This window comes from Pseudonaja textilis, chromosome 16 (genome assembly GCF_049901715.1).
Source record: "Pseudonaja textilis isolate UNSWEBS1 chromosome 16, rPseTex1.2, whole genome shotgun sequence".
NCBI classification, from domain to species: Eukaryota; Metazoa; Chordata; class Lepidosauria; order Squamata; family Elapidae; genus Pseudonaja; species Pseudonaja textilis.
In genome coordinates this window covers 8,413,897-8,429,381 of record NC_142005.1, presented here as the reverse complement: position 1 = coordinate 8,429,381, position 15,485 = coordinate 8,413,897, and the positions used below count along the sequence as shown (strand labels likewise).

Sequence of the window (15,485 nt, the reverse complement as noted above, 5' to 3'; positions counted from 1 at the left end):
ACCAACAACCTGAACTTTTCATTGGCTGCTAGCACGGCTGTTTTATAGGTCCCCGGGGGGAGACTCAGAGACCAATCAGCATGCAGACACACCTGAGGGAAGCTCCTCATTGGTTGAAATCGAAGCGGCTCTACTCCTTTACCTGAGACCCCCGAACCCCTTTTTCAATTTGATTTGACACACGGTCCTTAATTAAACGAATGGTTAATTTTAGACGGGGGGGGGAATAAAATTGGGTATCCTGTTTCTCACCTCATTTATAACCAAAATGCATTGTTGGTTCCTGCCCAGCTCTGGCTTGACAGGATGATGGAATATGCGGCTTAAACTGGAAGAATGGGACTTGTAGTCCCCTCTGACAAGGTTGTGAGAATGGGGCTGATGGGAGTTGTAGTTTGAGAGGGCTGAGGTCATTCCAAGCGCAGCCAATCAGGTTCCGCTACGTCTACCCAAGCATCCTCCCCCTCAGACTCTCCCGCCCAATCAGCGTCGAAGGCGGAGACTTTTGAAAAGCGGCGGTTCGGGAGAAACTAAGCGAGGGGAAAACCCGCGCAAGGGCGAGAGGTGCGCATGCGCAAAAAAGGCCGGCGCCTCCCCTTTCCAGTCTTCCTCTAACTGGCGCCGGCGAGCGCGGGGCTTCGGACGCCGCCGGGAAACGCCAAGCAGCGGCCGGACAGAGCGAGCCAGACGCCGCCGGCCGCCCCACCACCTCCGCCGCCTTCCCGATCATGACGCACAAGCAGATCTACTACTCGGATAAATACGACGACGAGGAATTCGAATACCGGTGAGAGGGGGCGGAGCCTAGCGCGATGGGCAGGCGCGGGGAGGCGGGGCTGGGGGGGTTTCCGCGGCGACGACACGTGAGGGGGCGGGGCTTGGGGAAGGGGGCGGGGCCTGGAGCCTCTGGCTTCTAATTGTTCTGTATTTGTTCACATTTTTGCCTTTTTTTTTGTTCAAACTTGTGTTATTCAAGAAATTAAAATGCAGGCTCCCAAAAGAAGCCAAGAAAAACTTTTTTTGCAATAGAAAACAAGGAAAAAAGAGGAATAAACTGCATTAAAAGAATTGTGCATTGTATTTTTAGCCTTTTATTTTAAGAAAAAAAAGGGAGAAATTTATACATTTAAACGAATTAACAGAATTAGGTATTTTATCGCATTTTAATCCTTTTTCTTTTTAATCTCGGCTTCTTATTGGCTTATCGATGGGTCATCCACCCTCCTTGAAAAAAAGTCTTTTCAACCTTTTGAAAAGTCTTCTAGGAGACTGTAAAATCCTTTTCTCCCTCCTCCCCCGCCACCAAAAAACCCCCCAGCTATCATCCATCCGTTTGGCAATGATTTGGACTCCACTTCCCATGGTTCCTAGCCTTTGGCTGGGGCTGATGGGTGTGGAAGCGCGACAGCACTGACAGCAGGTCAGGCTGAGGTTGGACGGGATTGGGAAAGGGCATCGAGACTCCAAAGAGGCTTCCCACCAAGTTAAGAGGTGGTGCATAAATATGGTGAGACTACAAGTCCCATCACTCTATAGGCGGGCTTTGCTTCGCTTCCTCTTTGACTGTCCGGCGGGGAGGGGGATTTGGTAGGTTGGTCCGATGTTTATTGACCTCTTGTTCCTTCTCTTCCCCCTCCTTTCTTGCAGGCATGTCATGCTGCCCAAAGACATCGCCAAGCTGGTCCCCAAGACCCACCTCATGTCCGAATCGGAGTGGCGGAACCTGGGGGTCCAGCAGAGCCAAGGCTGGGTCCATTACATGATCCACGAACCAGGTAGGGTGAAACCTGTCCGTAGCTTGGACCTGAAGCTCTAGAGGCAAAATGTCAACTTCGAGCATCAATTTAAGTTATGCTCCAGATGGCCACTGAGTGACTTGAATATGGTTAAAGGCTAAAAACCAGGAGAAAATGAGTTCTAGTTTCACCTTAGATGTGAAAGCCAATTGGGTGACTTTGGGCCAGTCACCAGGAGACGTGAGTTCTAGTCCTGCCTTAAGCACAAAAATTGGATGGCTTTGGAGCGGTCACTCTCAGCTCATTCCACTTCACAGGATGGTTGTTATGGGGAAAACAGGAAGAGATAGATGGGTATGTTTGCCATCTTGATTTATTTGTAAAAAATAAAACCGGCGGGATATAAATAAAAATAAAAATACATTGGCTTTGCCCAGTGACGACATGATCTTAGATCACTCCGCCATTCAGGATCTGGTTATTTTCTGAATCTTCCCCCACGTTAAAAAAAAAACCGATCTGAGGGATTTGATTACAACTTTCCTGCTAGAGAAAAAAAAAAATCCGAGTTCTCGTGATCTTTTTCACGTGCCGTTTTTTTTTTTCCCCCTTTCCAGAGCCACACATCCTGCTTTTCCGAAGACCACTGCCGAAGAAAGTTGAAAAATGACCCACACCTCCACCTTCTTCTGTGTTTCGATCGAAGCACCTTTTTTGGGAGAACAATTGATTCTTTTAATCTAAATCGTAAAATTCCAAGAAATGCCTGTTCCAGAAAATACTGCTTGACGTAAACAAGCCGCCAAGAAAAACTGGTTTTGCCTCCGATATTTTATCTGGCCAAAGCAATCTTCAAAAACTCCGACAACTTGACTTTTTTAAAAAAAATATTTTTTGAAATACTGGCTAAAAGCTTGGCCTGCCCAAGCGGCCTAACTCACTTAAAAAAAAAAAAAATCTGGTCTTGCAAAACTTTGTTCTTAAAACGTGCCTTTCCTTTTTAATCTTATATTTCAACTTCTGCTTTAGAGCTTTTAAGATATTTTTGATATGATTGTTCCTTGGGCTGGATTAAAGGGTCACCACGTTAAAGGATCACTTCTAACTCCTTGTTCCTCAATTTGGTTAATCTAATGTAACTTGGACATTGGAATGCATTGGTGAAAGGAGGAATCATGTCACAGATTAACTGAAAATTATGAGAAAAATAAAACCGTCGGTGCAACTACACTGGGTTCAAACAACCATTTGAGGGGCACTGGTATAAAGGATTAAAATTCATCCATGTTGTCTTCCAAAGAAAGCCATTCAAGACTTTAAATGTTGATCAAGGTGATCTCTTTTTTAAAAAAAAAATCAATAAAAATAGGCAATATTTAAGTTTTGGGTTCAATGTACAAATGCAGCAACTTTGTGTAGTTTCATCCATGTTGTAACCTCTGTTTGTAAGTATGTATGTAACCTATTGTACCAAGAAATATTCTATAAACTTGTTTTCCTTGTGCTTCTGTTTTTAAGTTTTCTTTCAGGGCCTTTTATTTTATTTTTTAAAAAAACTTTATTAATGGAAGTGCTTTCTGTTACTTGTTTTTCTGCTGCAAGGCATTTTCCTAAAATATTGTTTTAACTGCAGTTAAATTGTGTATTACTTTACCTGGGGATAGGGGTGGTTTTAAAAGCAGGCTGTAAAGAGCTGAACTCACACAAGTAACCTAAGCGTAATTGTTTAATTTTCCTTGATTGACTGATCCGGATGAGCTTTCCTGACCTGATCCAAATAAAGATTGTTTATGCGGGATTTGGGTTTGTTTGTTTTTGCTGATAGACCGGGTGCTTTCGAAAGCGATCTGTAGGGGGAATGTAGCCTCCATTTCCAATCCTTAGACTATGTAGTTTCAATAATGTAGTGTTGTGTGTAATAATGCTGTGTAAAACAGCCTTCTTAGTAGATTTGGAATTTTTAAAAATAGTGGAGCATAAAAGGGAAGATGAGCTTTTTCCTTCCCTTCCTTTCCTTTCCCTTCTTCATCCATTTACTTTCATCTTTCCCTTCTTTATCCATTTACTTTCTTCCCACCTTCTCTTCCTTTTCTTCCTTCCTTTACTTCCCTTCTTCACTTCCTTCCATCTTTTCTTTTTCTTCCCTTCATTTACTTCCCTTCCATCCATCTTTCCCTTCCTTTTCTTCCTTTCCCTTCCCTTTATTTATTTCCTTCCCGCCATCTTTCCTTCCTTTCCTTTCTCTTCATTTACTTCCCTTTCTTTTGTTCCCTTCCCTTCTTCATTTTCTTCCTTCCATCAATCTTTTCCTTCCCTTCATCCATTTACTTCCTTTCCTTCCATCTTTCCCTCCCTTTCCTTCCCTTCTTCATCCATTTACTTCTTTTCCTTCCCTTTCTTACTAGCCGAGTGTGATTGGATGCACAAGGGATTTCTCTCTGCAAAATTAAGCGGTGTGCATAAGCGCACAATCGTGCCTACTGTCCCTGTCCTATTGTCCCCAGTTACTATTTCATGTATTTAAACTTATGGTTATTCTTATTTCTATTATATTGTAAGCATTTGACTAAATAAATAAAAATAAATAAAATCAGCTTTAAGCAGAAATGACATTTTACAACATTGCACATCATCCAGAAAATTGGGTGGCTTGGGTCACTCAGCCAAATGTCACGAGGAGGTAAACAAAAAAGTAAAAAAATTAATTACACAATCCAAAAGGCAACAACTGTTCGCAAACAACTCGCCTGTACACAATGAAGCGCCGGGAGGCATGATGGGAAATGTAGTTTTCCCGGAGGCCTAGAGCGTCGCTCTCTTGCAACACCGCCCGCTCCTGTTGGCCAATCCGCGCTTCTTCCGCTCCCTGCCCCTTTCCCGCTAGGCCAATAGTAAACCAGAAGGGGCGAGGCCGGCAGGAAGAAGCAAGCCAATGGGCGAGCGGGAGGCGTGGCTCCCTGGCAGTTTTTTTTAAACAAGGCTTGGGTAAGTCGGGGGGGTGCGTGGGAATTTCCCGGGTCTTGCTTGAAATGGTATCTCCCACCCTGCAGGTTTTGCCAAGTGGGCTCCTGAGCATGGGCAGAGTGTCAGAGACCCGCGGGAATGAAGGCTTCTTTCTTTGGGGATTGCTTAAAGCACTATTATGGGATGGAATCCTGGTCTTGGGAAATAGATCAATCCTAGTTTGACGTCTCAGTGCAGCTGGAGTAAATAAATGCAGGTTTATTCTGGGAAGGGTGCGATCCACAGTGTAAGGGTCTGATTTGATTTATTAATGTAATCAATTAAAGTGATCGAAGCCAGTCAATTTAATTCCATTTTAATTTTACAGGTCAGAGAGTGCTCTGTTAGATACCTTAGTACTTCCAAAGCGAGGAAAATAATCATAAATAAAGTAGAAATGACCAGCCAGAACAAAACAATCTTCCAAAGTTACTTTGTTTTATGATGATGATAATGATGTCCTTGTTGCTCTTTGGGCTGGGTTGTTTTCTTGCAGACGTTTCGTGACCAAACTAGGTAACAACATCCGTGCTAGACTACAGGTAGGGTTTGCAGAGAGGAGAAGGGAGAAGGAGAAAGAAAAGGAGGAGGAGGAGAAGATGACGGAGGAGGAAGACTGTGGATCCTTGGTGCTCTCTGAACTGGGTTGTTTTCTTACAGACGTTTCATTACCAAACTAGGTAACAACCACAGCGCTAGACTAGAGATGGAGTTTATGAAAAGAGGTGGAGGAGGAAGACACATGAGGTCCGTGGTACTCTCTGAGCTTGTTTTCTTGCAGATGTTTCATGACCCAACTAGGTAATATCATCAGTCTCATGCAGAGTAAACTCCACGCCTTTGTAGCCCTGATGATGTTACTTAGTTGGATCATGAAACGTCCACAAGGAAACCGCCACGCTCAGACCCCAAATTTCAAGCTACAAATACTCTCCTTTATTTAAAATAATAATAATAATCCTGCAAGAATTTTTTGGGAAAAAATACCTGCAATCAAAGGGCTTGTGTAACAGACATATTAATTTCAGGTAACTGCAGGTAACGCAGCTTCCAAAACTCTGCCGAAGCGACATTTAGAACTGGCAGCTTCCAAGGGCCGCTCGCTCCTGCGCTGGGATCTTTGGCTCTGCAGGAACGTTGTGCACGCCAGACAGCCCAGACGGTGTCTTCAAACGATGGCGACCCAGGTGGATGGGGAAACTTCCCGAAACAAAGGGGGCACCCCTCAACCTGCAGCCGTGACCGCTGGCATCATCATCATAGGAGATGAGATCTTGAAGGTACGTGAGCCTTCGCACAACGGTGTACGCTTTGGGGAAATCGAGGCAGCTTTGATCAGTGCATTAATCTATTTTTTTCTCCAATAAAGTCAACTGGCGATGTGTATATATATATATATATATGAATATACCTGCTGATATATGAATAAGTTTAAATCTTGAAGAACTTCTCGTGGACTATGAATGCTAACATGCTTGTGAAGAAGGCACAGAAGAAGAGGCTGTACTTCCTGAAAAGGCTCAGGAAGATAAACCAATCTCAGTATAGACCACAGCACCACTGAGAGTGTCCTGACATGCAGCATTTGTCAGCTAAAAAGATGCTCCTTTGGTCTTTTTAGCTGCCAGAAAAAGGGAGTGGCATTCTTAAAATGCCTAGATATCAACTCAGCAGCCTAAAGTTGTTGTAGCATAAGAAGGTTATTGGAGAGCATGATGGATGACTCTTGGAGACTGATGTGTCCTATTGGAGAAGTCACATCTGGGGGGCAGGGTTAAGACCAGGGTCAAAGGGGAAATGTATGATGTGATTTAATACTGGCGGCACCCAGCTCTGTAGCGGACAAAAATGCTCTGCAGAGAATCATTAAAACTGCCCAGAATATCATGGGGCTCCACAACACCCAGCCCTGGATGACAACCTTCGCCTGTCACTGTTTGAGGAAGTCGCACAACATTCTCAGGGACTCTTCCCATCCTGCTCACAATCTTTGTGAAGTTGTTGCCTTCTGGCAGAAGAGACAGAACCATTCAAATTCGGACCACATGTTTTTCTGAATAGTTTTTTTTTTATCCCAGAGCTATTAACCAGGAAATTAAGGACCACCATCAGCGAGCTGTTGGACAGGATTACTTGGTCTGTTGTGTGGGTGCTTGTGTGTTTTTTTTGGGGGGAATTTTGGTGGGTGGAGGTGGGGTGTTTGGGGATTGTCATGTGTGTGTGCGTGTGCGTGTTGGGTCTGGTCTCTGGGTGTTACGTGAATTTTGTTGTATGTATACTGTGTATATACGTACAATGCCAATAAAAAATTCAATTCAATTTAATATATCTGCTGAACAAACTCCATACTGGTGATAGGAAGAGCATCTGGCCAGTAACCACTCTGCTAGCTCCATTCAGTTGCCTAGACTCCACCCTGCAAGGGATTATGGAATTGTTAACTGATGTTGATGCTCTAGTTCGACTACAGATTATCCTTCTAATATCTTCTTCTTTTGGGGGGGGGTGTCTTTTTTTCAGGGGTACACGCAAGACACCAATTCTGTTTTCATGTGCCGGAAACTCCGCTCGCTGGGGGTGAAGGTGGCCAAGATTTCCGTGCTGCCTGACGAGGTGGAGGCCATCGCCACTGAGGTCAAGTCTTTCGCCGACAGGTTCACTTACGTCTTGACGTCAGGCGGCATCGGCCCCACGCACGATGACGTCACCTTTGAAGCGGTCGCAAAAGCCTTCGGCGAGAAAATCCATCCCCATCCAGAGATGGTGAATCTCGTCCAGAAATTTTTCGGCCTGCAGTCCAAGCCCGAAAGCCCGAAGATGAAGCTGGCTTGCGTCCCCGAATCCTCTCTCCTCAATTACGGAGTGGACGAGAAGACAGGGCGTCGTTTCCCGTATCCGCTGATCAGCGTCCGGAACGTCTACATTTTCCCCGGGATCCCCTCGTTGATGAAACGAGCCCTGGACGGTCTCGGGCATCTCTTCCGAAACGAGAAGACCCAGTTTTACACCCGGGAGATCTACGTGAACGTTGAGGAAACTCAGATCGCCTCGGTGCTGAACGACGCCAACGCCAAATTCTGGCCACGCACCAACCTGGGCTCGTATCCGGATTGGGTCAGCAACTACCACCGAGTGAAGCTCATCCTGGACTCGGACTCCGAGGCTGACCTGGATGAGGCGCACGCTTTCCTGATGGAGCACTTGCCCCAAGGGGTCGTGGTGCCTTTGGTAGCCAATCCCATTTCCCGGGCCGCTACGGATGTCTACGGGTTGGCTGAGTCCGGTAGGTAGCCTTGTCTGCTGTACGGATTATCTCGAGTTGTTGTGGCCTGTCAGCTGCCAGTCCCTCCAGCAGCCGAATTGGAAGAGGAGGAGGAGGAGGAGGAGGTCTGGGAGTCAGGATCAGCATCAGGGCAACTTGATAACTCCAAGGGGGAAGAGGGAATGGAGTTGGTAGACAGAGATGAAGCCTGAGCCGTCCGCCAACCCCCAGATAGAGAGTCAACAGCCCCCGGGTCTGGAGGTGGCTGATGAAGAAGAGGAGGAACAGCTGGCTCCACTTCCTGACGTCAGGATCCCAGTAGTTACTCCCATTTAAATCAGGAGTCTCCCGCCAGGTTTTCAAAACGTAAAGATTTATTAGGAGTAAACATGCTGGCATTGCCTGGGTATAGCTGACTCTGAGGCACATCATTCACTGTCACCCTTGACCCTGGTTTCCCCACCTCACCCCCAAACCCCTGGGCGTATCATCATTCATATTCTCCAATGGGACACTTCCATAGCCCAAAGTCATCAATCCGGCTCTCCTGTTTGAATTTTGCGCGGCCGAAACCTCACTCGCCGAGTTACTATCTTTGAAAACATCGATGGGGCGCAAGCTGCCCACTGCTTCCCCCTCCCTTTCTGTTGGCGACTCTAAAAAGACCCCAGAAATATTTTATGTGTTGACATAATGCGCAGAAGGCAGAGAGAGAGAGAGGAGAGCAGTGGAAATCTATGGGCCGGCCCTTGGGAACGGAAGAGCCACCGCTGCTAGCGAGGCCCCGCCTGAGCTCTGGGGATAAAAGGCAGGGGGCGGAGATGAATAGATGTGGCAAACAACTCTTCACTTCCCTGGCGGACAGATTTGTTAGCCTGCGGTGAGATAGGAAAATTTTGCCGGGGTTGCCGGCGCCCCGAATAAAGGAACTTTTTGAATTCAGAGGGTTTGTCGTGTTTACAGATGTATCTCGAGTCCGGGAGGTAGCCCTATCGGCCGTACCAGTGTATTTTTTTAAAAAAACAAATCATTTAACCACCGCCCTGCTTAAAGACAGATTTTTTTTCCAGCCTCTATTGCGGTCATAAGTCAAGGACCGTTCGTATAGATCCACTACCCAGGATTTCCGGCCTTGTCGGTCGAGATTTTTTTAACCTCACCGATTAACCTCCTTCCTCCCAACCTGCAGGTTCTCCTCTTGGCCAGAAGGTGGCGGCATCGCTCAGGACCGTGGAGGAAGGCTTGGAGAACTACAGCCTGTCCAAAATCTGCGTGGGGTTTAACGGCGGGAAGGACTGCACCGCGTTGCTACACCTTTCTTACGCCGCCGTGCAGAGGTGCCTTGCTTCCGGCAAGCTCGCACAACGATAACCAAGCCAGGCCTCCCCTATCGTCACGCTTGAAACCAAAAGAAAAAAAATATTAAAATTTCGGCGTGCTTTAAAAAGGAGGCGCATGCTTCTAGTCCTCATTGTGGACTTCCAAGGCCCATCATGGCCTGCAAAACTCAGTCCCAAATCCAGTCTTTTGCTGGAGGGGTTAATCCAGGTAGTTTTTTAAGTGCCTGCACACTTGAACGACACTTCGTTCAATGGCTGGAGTTACAAAGGCACGGAAAAATGAGACGTACAACGGGGGTTTTTTTCGCACTTACAACCACTGCAGCATCCCCCCCCACCTCCCTCGTGAACAAAATTTAGATGCTCGGCAGCTGGTTCATATTTACGACGGTCACAGTGCCCCTTCGACAATCTCTCACTCAACAGCAGAAAAATTTGGGGCGCTCAATTTGCCGGTCGTAAGTCCAGGATGGTCCCCCCCAAACCCCCGGGGATGATGGGTGTCGTTATCAGGCCCAATCTTTCCACGTTTAGAGATAGGAGAACCGTCCACTGGGCAACTCTCATCCCGATGCTCGAAGCTGCAGTTCTCAACTTACGGGGTAACTCGTTTAGCGACCGTCCAAATGGAATTGTCTGGGATTTAGAGACACCTTGAAAAGCCAAGCTACCCCAAGAGAGAGAGAGAGAGAGAGAGAGAGAGAGAGAGAGAGAATTGCTCGTTATTCCTTTTTTAAACAAAAAAACATTTTTTATCACTTCTCCGTAGGCGATATCCAGAAAAGTTGGACCAGCTCCAGGCTCTCTACATCCGTACGGTCCTTCCCTTCCCGGAAATGGAAGAATTTATTCAAGATACGGCTCGGAGGTTAGGTATCCCTTCTTCCTTCGGTGAGGCCACGTCAAGGCTGCCTTTATTTTTTATTTTGCATCCCAAAACCAGCTGGGTTGAAGAAAAATTAAAATCAATGCGACATCGATTTGTGCCAGCCACTTTCTCTCAGCCCTCAGAAAAGAAGGAATGGCAAAAAAAATAAAATAAATAGAATGCCCTTCTGGGAAAAAAAAAAACCACACACAACAGTTGGGACTCATCCACGCTGTGTCTAAGAATCAGACGCCATTTTTTAAAAAATAAAAATAAAATGGCCCATTTATCCATCGGCAAGCCCTAGTGCAGGGAGCGGATTCGAAAGACGCCTTCGCGCGGAAATTTGAGGGTTTCTCCTTTGAATCTTCCGGCAGGTACAACCTTCGCATTCGGTTGGTCCACGGGAACATTAAGGAAGCTTTGGGGATCCTGAAAAGTCAGCAGCCCGATCTGGAGGCCGTGTTGATGGGCACTCGACGGACAGATCCATATTCCTGCGCCCTGAAGCCCTTCTCTATGACGGACCCCGAATGGCCACAGTACATGCGAGTCAGCCCCCTGCTGGTGGGTCCTTGGCGTTGGCGGCTCTTTTAATCGGCCTTTTTAAACGGTTTAATTAAAACTAGCTGGATTACCGGTGCTTCGCTACGAAACTACGTTGGTGGGGGTTAGTTTTTGGGGGAGGGAAAATAAGGGGGGAAAAAATTCTGCCTCTGGCTCCCAATTCATCTGGCTAGCGTCCTGTCAGTGTGTGAGAGAATGGAGGGCTGTTTGGAAACTCAAAAGAGTATTCACTGCGTGAGCAAGGAGACAGCGAGGAGCCTGGGCGTGGCTTAGCTCAACTGTTCTGGACTAAAGCTGCTTGGGGCTCTGAAACTAAAACTCCTCTGCTTGTGTTTTGCGTTTGGAAGAGATTTCTTTCCAGGTGGGGAGGGGGAGTAGAACTCCTTAGCATCAGAGCCTGTTAATAATAATAATATACGAAATACGAATGCTCTGATGGTCATTTTGAAAAATCCTTTCTTAATGAGCCCCTAGAAGCCAAGAGGAATGAATTGAATGAATCCAATTCTCCCACTGTAGACTTCATTAGAAGCCAGCTGGCAAGGTTGCAAAATGTTGAATCTCACACACACACACACACACACACACACACACACACACTCACACTGAGAGGCTGTGACCGTCATAACCACAAGCCAGTGGCCCAGTGATTGAATTTGGATGCGGACGATGCTGCGAAGGCGGTAAGAGCGAGATGTGTCAAATATCTCTTAATTCTCTCTCTCTTTTTTTTTCCCCTCCTACTTTCTTCTTTGATTCTTAGGACTGGACGTACCACGATATATGGAGTTTCCTTCGCAGCCTTTATATCCCTTACTGCATTCTGTACGACAAGGGGTAAGCGCGACCGTGTCTTGAATTTTTACCTGATTTAGGGGAGGAAGAAAAAAAAAACGTGTTTACAGGTGTATTTGCACAAGGAAATATTCCAGGAAGCTTTTAAAAGGCCGGGCAGGTTTAAAATTGGAGGGTAGGGGGAAATTCTGAGAGAGAAAGGTGACTTAAGATCCCGTAATCCCTTGCGGGGTAGAGTTATGGTCAACGGAATGGGGTTTTTACTGGCCAGATGCCCTTCCCATTGCCGATACACGGTTTTGTTTAGCAGATAATATTCTCGTTGTGCCCAGAGAAAGAAATATCTGCCTCTACCGAGGATTGAACTCTTTGATTGTGAGGCGAGCGCTCCACCTCTAGGACCGCTGCACCCCTCTCAGCATTTCCATAATGACAGGTTTAAAATTCACGCGCCTGGCAACCGGCTCATATTTATGACGGTTGCAGCCTCCAGGGCTTGCACGATCCCCTTTTGCGACCTTCAAATCCCCGGGGAAGCCTTGATTCGCTCAACAACCGTATTCCTTCCTCAACCCCTGCAGCAACTCCCTTAACGGTGGCCAGGAAAGTCGTAAAACAAGGAAAAACTCAACTTAGTGGCTTGTCTCGCTTAGCGACGGAAATGTTGGGGGCTCAGTGTTGGCCGTAAATCGAAGGACGGCTTGTGCGTCACGAGGTTGATTTCGCTCTGGATTGAAAACATGGGTGTTGTTCGGTTTCGTTTGGTTTGTTTTCATGCTGGCTTCCTGTTTTTGTTTGTTTTCATGCCGGTTTCCCGTTTTGTGTGTGTTTGTTTTCTGGCTTTCATGCTGGCTTCCCGTTTCGGCAGTTACACCTCGCTGGGAAGCATGACCGACACGCAAAAAAACCAAGCGTTGCGTTACACAAACGCACAAGGCCAGGAGTCCTACCGGCCGGCTTATGAGTTGGAAGACGAAAAAGAAGAACGCATCTGGCGCTGTTGAACCACGCACACCGCGCCTGTAGCCAGCAATGTTGGTTTAAGCAACACACACACACACACACACACACACACACACATATACCCGGGAGGGGAAGCGGGGGTTGCGGAGGAAGTAACTTTCCAAAGTAGGTTTATCAACATCGTAAAACGGAACACATGAGTTGAGATTGGATTGGTCTGGCCCTGTGGGCATCTTTCGAACTGATCTTACGCCACAAATAGACCGTTTTCTGTGTTGGAATAAAAAATAGGGGAGTTTTTTTTTCTCCCACCCAATTCTCACCGGCGTTCCTTGTCCTCATTCTGAAGCAAGTCCAAAGGATTATTATTATTATTATTCTCTTTTATTCATTAAAACCTGAAACTCAAGTCAACTGAACATTTAAAGAGGTATCACAAATATCATTGACTGGCGCTGATGGTTGATAAAGGTTGCTGCCAGCATCCTAGGTATTTATAATAATAAGTGTGTGTGTACACACACACACACACATATATATGAAACTTTTAAAAATACGAGATCCTGGTAAAACTGTAAACATTTATTTATTATTTAATCTTCCATTTGATTCACAGTTGGGGACTGGTAAAAACTGAACAATTCAAGTCCTAACCAGGACCTAAGAACTGTAAAAGGTGTAATGTCTGAGTATATACGCAATTCCAAATAAGGTGTTCTTTTACAAAGTCAGGATATTTAAGTGTTCATGTTAGAAAATTTCCATGTATCTAGGCATCCCATTTGGGTATTGCTCCAAGACTACTCCTATTTTTATTTTTATTATTATTATTATTATTATTATTACTACTACTACTACTATTACTATTATTACTATTATTACTATTACTATTAATATATTTATTTTTACTATTATCAGATAAAATGTATATCAAAATACAAAACAGCAGAGCAGGGAATTATGTTCAAAACGCACGAGTGGTAAATAAACTTAGGTAGGAAAAATAAAATTATATACCTGTGGTTACTAAACCGACAGCTTGATATATGGACCAAAATGATCTGAAAATTCTTAGCCGGGGTTTTGGGGAGCTGGTTTGCTCATCAACCTTGGCAATTTTTTTTTTAGATGACTGGACTTCGACTCCCAGAATTCCCCAATTTGGAGTTTCTCCCCCCCCCCCATCCACCCCAGCCGAGGGAGATAACGAGAGCGGAGCCTTCCTGCCCAAGAACAGTCTACCTGGGTCAGGAAGCGCAGGCAAGCTTAGGCGCCCCAGGGAGGCCGGCTCGCGGCTGTTGGGAAACCAGGATGCTGGGCTTCCTTTGAGCTTCACCGCGGGGCTGTTCGCTCTCCTTCCCAAGCCCCATCCCGGCCCCATTGCAAAACCGCTTCCCCATTCCTGACTCCTCTTGTCTCCGTTTTTTTGTTTCTTTTTCTTTTTGCAAGCAGTTTCCTGCCTCTTGATAAGATCCTGTCCGCCGCCACCAAGCGCAGCCCGACTGGGGCCGGCGCCAGAGGTCACCCCGTGGCCAGCACTCCCCCCCGCACTCCTCCTCCCACCCCCGGCTGCTAAAAGACCGAGCCAGGCTGGCGAGTCCCTCCCCACTTCCCTTCCCCTCCTGTCCAGTTTTTCGTGCGTTTTGGAGAGCTAGGGCGCACGTAGGGGAAGGGCAATTCCCTTTGAAATAAATGCTAGTTTTGGCTTGGAGGGGGGAAGACTTCCACTTCCCTTCCTCTCCTGGCCCCAAGAGCCAGCTTTCTCGGGGGGGTGTTCAGATCACATCTGGGTGGGGTGGCACTCCTTGGGATGCTCCGGGGCGCGCCGTGCGTTTTGGAGAGCTGGGGCGCAGAGCGCACGAGCAATTCCCTTTGAGATGCCGTCTTTGGCAATGGGGGTGGGGTGGAGGGACTCCCACTTCCCTTCCTCCTGCCCCCCAAGGGCCAGCTTTCTCCGATGGGGCGGGAGTGGGGGTGGATTTCAGATCAGCTCTGGGTAGGTTGGATCTGCTTGGGATGCCCCGGGCGCGCGCAGAGGAAGGGCAATTCTCTTTTTCAGATGCTGGCTTTGGCAATGGGAAGGAGAGGGAGCGCTGCTTTTGCTAGCAGGACGTGGAGGAGGGCGGATGGTGGGGGCGGGGGGGCGGGAAGCGACTTCCCAGCCTTGCCTTGCTGGCGCCAAGCGCCTCTGGCTCGGTCCTGGGACCCAGAGCCGCGCGGCGCCAGCGCAATCTCTCGTATCTCTTGGGGAAGTTGGAAGAGGAGCCGCGGAGCGAACGCCCTGGCTTCTTAAAGGGACAGCCTTGCTGATCTTTGGAAAGACCCCCCGCCCTCCTTTCCCTTCCTCTTTGGCAGGAGAGATAACCCCCCCTCCCCAGAAGTCCCCACGTTTAGGGTGGAAGGGGGCGTGTGAAACCCCCTTGCGAACTCGGTTGGCTTCCTGTCTCCCTTGCGGAAGAGGAGAAACCGTGGCAGGTGCTGTCCCCCCCTCCCCCGCCCCCAAAAGGGGACTCCTTGGTTCTAAACTCGGGTCAAAGCAGAAAACGGGGGGCCTTGAGGACTAGAAACCTATGGTTGCGGGGGATCAAAGAGAGTTTGGAAAGGGAATGCTCCATTTCTGTAATCCGAGGAGACGGGGTGCGTCTCTAAGGGCTGCTTAATAGGGTGCGGGCTTTGATTCCTGGGGTGGTCAGAGAGTCAAAATGAGACCAAACCAGGATAAAGGGAGGGCTGAGGAATTGGCTTGCTATCAGCACGGAAAACATAGCTTGCTTGCTTGTCCCTTTTGAGGAACAAGATTGCGGAACACGGGATGACTTGCTGCAGTAGTAACTTCACTCCTGTGCCCCAGAATTAAGACATTGGGGGTCACGAGGGGGAAGGGAAGGGGGAGACTTAAGTGGAGCCAACCCAGCTTCTTTGTTGGTGCAAATCCACAACGGGGGGGGGGG

General features: G+C 47.3%; 2 protein-coding genes across 5 annotated transcripts; both read left to right on the top strand.

The window, feature by feature from the left end:
• Nucleotides 1-565: 565 nt before the first annotated feature.
• Nucleotides 566-3,534, top strand: CKS1B (CDC28 protein kinase regulatory subunit 1B). The gene is made up of 3 exons (XM_026716463.2): nucleotides 566-787; nucleotides 1,648-1,775; nucleotides 2,354-3,534. The coding sequence occupies exons 1-3, from the start codon at nucleotides 729-731 to the stop codon at nucleotides 2,404-2,406; spliced, it is 240 nt and encodes a 79-aa protein (XP_026572248.1). The 5' UTR covers nucleotides 566-728; the 3' UTR covers nucleotides 2,407-3,534.
• A 1,142-nt stretch (nucleotides 3,535-4,676) lies between these two features.
• Nucleotides 4,677-12,856, top strand: FLAD1 (flavin adenine dinucleotide synthetase 1). 4 transcript variants are annotated; one of them, XM_026716458.2, is made up of 8 exons: nucleotides 4,677-4,721; nucleotides 5,768-6,019; nucleotides 7,260-8,022; nucleotides 9,191-9,338; nucleotides 10,111-10,209; nucleotides 10,587-10,776; nucleotides 11,540-11,613; nucleotides 12,440-12,856. In XM_026716458.2, exons 2-8 carry the CDS (start codon nucleotides 5,915-5,917, stop codon nucleotides 12,573-12,575), a joined length of 1,515 nt encoding a protein of 504 aa, XP_026572243.1. In that variant the 5' UTR covers nucleotides 4,677-4,721; nucleotides 5,768-5,914; the 3' UTR covers nucleotides 12,576-12,856. The 4 variants fall into 4 exon arrangements, with proteins under 4 accessions (XP_026572243.1, XP_087770046.1, XP_087770047.1 ...); XM_087913920.1 differs by lacking the exon at nucleotides 4,677-4,721 and adding an exon at nucleotides 5,062-5,255; XM_087913922.1 differs by lacking the exon at nucleotides 4,677-4,721 and adding an exon at nucleotides 5,181-5,281.
• The last annotated feature ends 2,629 nt before the right edge of the window (nucleotides 12,857-15,485 follow it).

Bases quoted from the DNA above. Each gene is read 5' to 3' on its own strand.
- CKS1B (XM_026716463.2), top strand. From the start codon at position 729: ATGACGCACAAGCAGATCTACTACTCGGATAAATACGACGACGAGGAA. The intron at 788-1,647 runs GTGAGAGGGGGC...CCTTTCTTGCAG, and splicing joins GACGAGGAATTCGAATACCG to GCATGTCATGCTGCCCAAAG. The intron at 1,776-2,353 runs GTAGGGTGAAAC...CCCCCTTTCCAG, and splicing joins TTACATGATCCACGAACCAG to AGCCACACATCCTGCTTTTC.
- FLAD1 (XM_026716458.2), top strand. From the start codon at position 5,915: ATGGCGACCCAGGTGGATGGGGAAACTTCCCGAAACAAAGGGGGCACC. The intron at 10,777-11,539 runs GTGGGTCCTTGG...TTTGATTCTTAG, and splicing joins TGCGAGTCAGCCCCCTGCTG to GACTGGACGTACCACGATAT. The intron at 11,614-12,439 runs GTAAGCGCGACC...CCGTTTCGGCAG, and splicing joins TGCATTCTGTACGACAAGGG to TTACACCTCGCTGGGAAGCA.